General features: G+C 49.0%; 1 protein-coding gene across 1 annotated transcript in view; it reads left to right on the top strand.

The window, feature by feature from the left end:
• ttc28 (tetratricopeptide repeat domain 28) overlaps window positions 1-6,000 on the top strand; it is a 300,074-nt gene that overhangs the window by 290,686 nt on the left and 3,388 nt on the right. Inside the window, exons 18-23 of the mRNA XM_061263292.1 lie at window positions 406-530; window positions 1,014-1,245; window positions 2,267-2,343; window positions 3,151-3,174; window positions 4,953-5,082; window positions 5,569-5,676. Of these exons, the coding sequence (XP_061119276.1) occupies window positions 406-530; window positions 1,014-1,245; window positions 2,267-2,343; window positions 3,151-3,174; window positions 4,953-5,082; window positions 5,569-5,676 (696 nt within the window). The remainder of the gene's footprint in view (window positions 1-405; window positions 531-1,013; window positions 1,246-2,266; window positions 2,344-3,150; window positions 3,175-4,952; window positions 5,083-5,568; window positions 5,677-6,000) is intronic.

Raw genomic sequence — 6,000 nt, 5'->3', positions numbered from 1 at the left:
ACACACACACACACACACACACACATACACACACTCACACACACTCACACTCACACACACACACACACACTCACACACACACACACACACACATACAGACACACACACACACACACACACACACACACATACAGACACACACACACACACACACAGATATACACTCTCACACACATATATACTCACATTAACACATACCGTCACACACACATACAAACACACAGTTTCCCATCTAGTTCACTCTCTCACTCCTCTCCTCTCCTTTTCTAAATGCCCTTTGAGTAGGTTCAGTTGCCAGATATTCTCCATCCACACATTGTGTATTGTGTAGCATGTTGTCTAGTCAGGCTGCTGTTTGCTCCTCTCTCTGATAAGCCCCTCCCCCCACTCTGCCCTCGTCTGCAGGCTTCATGCTGATTGGCAATGACGTGAAGCTCAACAGCCCCTCATCACTGATTGGCCAGGCGCTGGCGGAGATCCTGCAGTACCCAGAGCGAGCTCGGGATGCCATGAGAGTCCTGCTCCACCTGGTGAGTCCTGACCAGCCCTGGGGGGGCGAAGAGGGGCGGTGCAGGGGCTGGAGGGTGACCCGCGGGCCCCCAGCCAGGTCCTGCCTGCAGGCGCGGGGCTCAGAGAACCCCACAGGGCCCTGAGTGTGAGACAGGGCCCTGAGTGGGAGACAGGGCCCTGAGTGTGAGACAGGGCCCTGAGTTTGAGACAGGGCCCTGAGTGTGAGACGGCCGATGGAAACATGGAGTCAACTCCATTTCAATTTCAGTTCACCATTTGAAAGTGGCCATAATTCTCATTTTAGTCCCACATATAGCACACACAGGAGACCTTAACCTTCCCTGACATTACACTATTTAGTAAACTTCAACCACACAAACTTCAAGCCAATCCACAATTCAGAGAATCCCTGCCCTTCGACACCTCTCACGTCCGAATGGCGGCTTCCCAGGCCCTTAACCCGGAACCCTGTGTCTGTGTCCTAACCCCCCACCCCCCCTCAGGTGGAGAAGTCCCTGCAGAGGATCCAGAAGGGGCAGCGTAACTCCATGTACACGTCCCAGCAGAGCGTGGAGAACAAGGTGGGGGGCGTCCCGGGCTGGCAGGCCCTGCTGACGGCCGTGGGGTTCCGGCTGGACTCGGCGGGAACTGGCCTGCCCGCCGCCGTCTTCTTCCCCACCGCCGACCCCGGAGACCGGCTGCAGCAGTGCAGCACCACCCTGCAGTCCCTGCTCGGTACGTAGGGGGCGCCACCAGGACCGCCAGCACGGGCAGGGGAGGGGAGGAGTCTAAATGCTTTAGCCCAGGAATCAGCCACTCGCAGTCCTCGAGGGCCGAGACCTGCTGCTTTTCCACCCTCCCTTTACCTGGGAGTCAGGTGTGAACCCCCCTTTACCTGGGAGTCAGGTGTGAACCTCTCTTTACCTGGGAGTCAGGTGTGAACCCCCCTTTACCTGGGAGTCAGGTGTGAACCCCCCTTTACCTGGGAGTCAGGTGTGAACCTCTCTTTACCTGGGAGTCAGGTGTGAACCCCCCTTTACCTGGGAGTCAGGGGTGAACCCCCCTTTACCTGGGAGTCAGGTGTGAACCTCTCTTTACCTGGGAGTCAGGTGTGAACCTCTCTTTACCTGGGAGTCAGGTGTGAACCCCCCTTTACCTGGGAGTCAGGTGTGAACCCCCCTTTACCTGGGAGTCAGGGGTGAACCCCCCTTTACCTGGGAGTCAGGTGTGAACCCCCCTTTACCTGGGAGTCAGGTGTGAACCCCCCTTTACCTGGGAGTCAGGGGTGAACCCCCCTTTACCTGGGAGTCAGGTGTGAACCTCTCTTTACCTGGGAATCAGGTGTGAACCTCTCTTTACCTGGGAGTCAGGTGTGTTCACCCTCTCTTTACCTGGGAGTCAGGTGTGAACCTCTCTTTACCTGGGAGTCAGGTGTGTTCACCCTCTCTTTACCTGGGAGTCAGGTGTGAACCCCCCTTTACCTGGGAGTCAGGTGTGAACCCCCCTTTACCTGGGAGTCAGGTGTGAAGACTGTCTGGCCAATTAGTAGCACCAGTTATCAGGGAAAAAGAAAACCAGGGCTGGATTTGTGTTTGAGGGCCAGAGCTGATGATCCCTGCTTTAACCCTTTAGACCAGGGATGCTCTTATTTATTTAACTGGTTTATTTATATGATACAACATTTTTGATGAATTAAAAGTTGCATGTTTATCCTTACAGTATCAGTGTTATATTGTCGTCATATCCCCCCTCCCAGGTCTGCCTCCCTCTGCACTCCTGGCCCTGTGTAAACTCATCACTGCCTCAGAGACTGGAGAACAGCTCATCAACAGGGTAAGCATCACACATGCCACACACACATGAAAATGCACACAAACACATACGTACATGGCATGCACACATACATGCAAACACACCCTCTCTCACACACAGGGCGGCCTGTAGCGTAGTGGTTAAGGTAAAATGACTGGGACACACAAGGTCGGTGGTTCTTATCCTGGTGTAGCCACAATAAGATCCGCACAGCCGTTGGGCCCTTGCAAGGCCCTTAACCCTGAATTGCTCCAGGGGAGGATTGTCTCCTGCTTAGTCTAATCAACTGTATGTCACTCTGGATAAGAGTGTCTGCTAAATGCTAATGATGTAATAATGTAACATGCAAACACACTCTCTCACACACACACATGGCTCATGCAGTAAGAGCAGTCGTCTGGCAGTCGGAGGGTTGCCGGTTCGATCCCCCGTCCGGGCTGTGTCGAAGTGTCCCTGAGCAAGACTCCTAACCCCCAAATGCTCCTGATGAGCTGGTCGGGGCCTTGCATGGCAGCCAATCCCCGTTAGTGTGTGAGTGTGTGTATGAATGGGTGAATGGAGAAGAATCAATTGTACAGCGCTTTGGATAAAGGCGCTATATAAATGCCTGCCATTTACCATTTACACACACGTAAACATACAGACACTCTCACACACACACACACACACACACACACACATCACTGTGTGTGCTACACTATAGCGTGTACTGTATTGCCTGCATGGTCTGAGTGTCGTAGCTTTGCTTGGTCTAATGCTTGCAGTGAATGGCCAGCGCTCGATACTAAAAGCTCTCTCTCTCTCTTCCTCCTAACCCGCTACCCGCAGGCTGTTAAAAATGTGGTGGGAATGGTAAGTTCTATCTAAGCAGCACAGACTCCCCTGTTCTCCTTGTCTCTTCAGCGGTTTATTAGAACAGCGGTTGCACTTTACAATAAGGTTAAATGAATTGGCGTTAATTAACACAAAATTAATTATTTTTTATTAGCTAATGTATGTGTTAAATTCTTACTAATGTATTAGTTACATGAATATTTATACATTAGCAAACCAAAGGACAAATTTATAATTAACTATAAACAAATACTTTTTTAATTCCAATATGAATTGGTATTAACCTACGTAGTTGTTAACATGAATGAATGATTCAGAAACATTAACAAAGCTGTACACATTAACTTCTCAGTAGTTAGTGCAGTAACAACTGCAGTATATAATGCCAATTAATGCAACATAACATGATAAAATGTTCCCGAAACAACCTCTTCAGACCAGCTAAGTGTTCCACAAAGTTGGCGTTGAGATCCGTGAAAGGCAGAGGTTGGATGGAAGTCAGGTTTTACCACACATAGGGGGACCAACAACACAGGAGATTTACTGCCGGCCGTGAAATCCACAGACCCTTTGAAAACTGCAATTTATGATGCCTTCCTTTTCCTCCTCCAAAGACACAGTCATAACAGTTTTTTAATTAGCACGGTTATGATTTGATTCCTCTCTGTGGCCGGTAGAGGGTAAGGTGTAATGTGATTGATTCATGGGTGAAAAGCCAAACAAACAAACCTTTATTTCACAACTTCTGGTCTTCGCAATGCCTATTAACTTAAAGGGACGTAATCCTCTTCATTCAGGTGTGTTCCCTTGTTTTTTGTGTACAAGCTATTCTCTCATCCTTGTTCATGAGTAAAATATAGTAACCACAGTGTGGAGGACATAGATAAGCAATTAAACAAACTGTAAATCTGCAGTCTGTAAAGTACACTAGAGTGGGAAGGTCGATTCCATAATTTGGCACACTCATGATACACCAAGCAACCACGAAGTCCCCTGAACCTAAAATTTGCAGACTGTAATTTATTTCATATTAATGTCAACCCCTGGTGCTACTGCCAAGACTAAATGTATTCATTTATGTTGGTCTTGATTAATATTGATTTTATTTTTCCATTTAGTTGGCCATTTTTTCTGGTTTCCTTTGGAATTGCAGTCTCAGCATGTGAGATAAATGCTTTTCGGTAAAATATGAAAATGTATCTGCAACAGACATGCAAATGGTACATGATGTTATGCTCACTGTGGGCTGACTAATACTCGTTTGATGTACCTGATAATGACATGCAGTTCACTCCTGAGTGAAATTTCACAGAGCTTCATAGTGACTCCATAAAGCACAGGGGAAAATTATGCTTAACCAAATCATGCTCACCTGCCTGCCACCCTCTTTCCCTGACTCTATCTCTCTGTTTTTATCCCTCGCTCTGTCCTCTCACTTTGCCTCTCCCCTCCTTCCCCTTTTTCTCTCTCTTAATCTCTCTCTCACACACACTCTCTTCTCCCTCGCACCACAAATTCAAGCCGGTTCAGCTAACATACCAAGTGATTACATGACATACTGTATCAAAAGAAAAAAACTCTGATATGTTGCTATAACATGTAAACTTGCCAGGATGAACATCATAAAGATGACTGTAAAAGATAACGGGAATCTGTCGTGGTGTCCCTCCCTCCCTCTCTCCCTCCCTCCCACCTCCCTCTGTCCTCTCTCCCTCCTCCTCTCCTCACCCTCTGTCCTCTCCCCCTCTCTCCCTCCTCCTCTCCTCACCCTCTGTCCTCTCTCCCTCTCTCCTCAGCTCCACCAGGTGTTGGTGCAGCTGCAGACGGGGGAGAAGGAGCAGGATTTCTCAGTGGCTCCCATCCAAGTGTCCATCAGCGTGCAGCTCTGGAGGTTGCCAGGTTGTCATGAGTTCCTCGCTGCGCTGGGTAAGTGATTGTGACTCAGAATAATAACCCGAGGCTTTACAGGGTGCATACAGTTACAGGCTGAATTATGTTGGACAGTTTAGAGTGTTACTGGGTCCTCCTAAGAAGGCACAAAATGAGGGATATGAGAGTGGAAGAAGCAAGAATTGCAAATAAAGGACAGGGCCCGTGGGATCTAGGATCAGGGTTGCCTTTTAGCGAAGCCTGATTTTTATACCATGGATAAGTGGATAGACTTGGAAAACTGATCCAAGATCAGCTCCTAGACTTTATGAATGGAGACCGTGAATGAATACGGGCCCTGGTAATTCAATCACCACAGATTGTTTCGACAGTTTACCAGTTGAAACACTAGTTATTTAACTGCCTTGGCTCTTGTGCCCAGGGTTCGACCTGTGTGAGGTGGGGAAGGAGGAGGTGGTGTTGAGGGTTATAGCTGTGCTGTGATTGGTGTTGAGGGTTATAGCTGTGCTGTGATTGGCTCAGGGTTCGACCTGTGTGAGGTGGGCCAGGAGGAGGTGGTGCTGAAGACGGGGAAGCAGGCCAACCGCCGGACCATGCATTTCGCCCTGCAGTCCCTCCTGGCGCTGTTCGGTAAGCCCCTTGGACCGCACCAGAACCGTGCGACCGCAGGACCCAGAGGGGGTTCACTGAGGATGTTCACCCCCTCCTAAATGTCCGTGGAGCTGGCTGAATGCAACGCTTCACAATTTTTCCGTCTTCACAGCAGTGAGCCCCCCACCAGAAGTCTTAGTGCTCCCGTGAAACTCACACATCACAGGAGACAACCCCCCCAGCGAGGCGTAATGTTGTTTTACACGGTTTATGTCCCTTATTTATGATCGACTCCATGCTCATACTGTACCTTTACATCATTCGGACAGCTGGGAATTTTTACCTGTAAGGGTAATTTGTTCA

This window comes from Conger conger, chromosome 12 (assembly GCF_963514075.1).
Source record: "Conger conger chromosome 12, fConCon1.1, whole genome shotgun sequence".
In the NCBI taxonomy this organism is placed as follows: domain Eukaryota; kingdom Metazoa; phylum Chordata; class Actinopteri; order Anguilliformes; family Congridae; genus Conger; species Conger conger.
The sequence above is the reverse complement of the archived record's forward strand: the minus strand, read 5'-3'. Positions and strand labels throughout refer to the sequence as shown.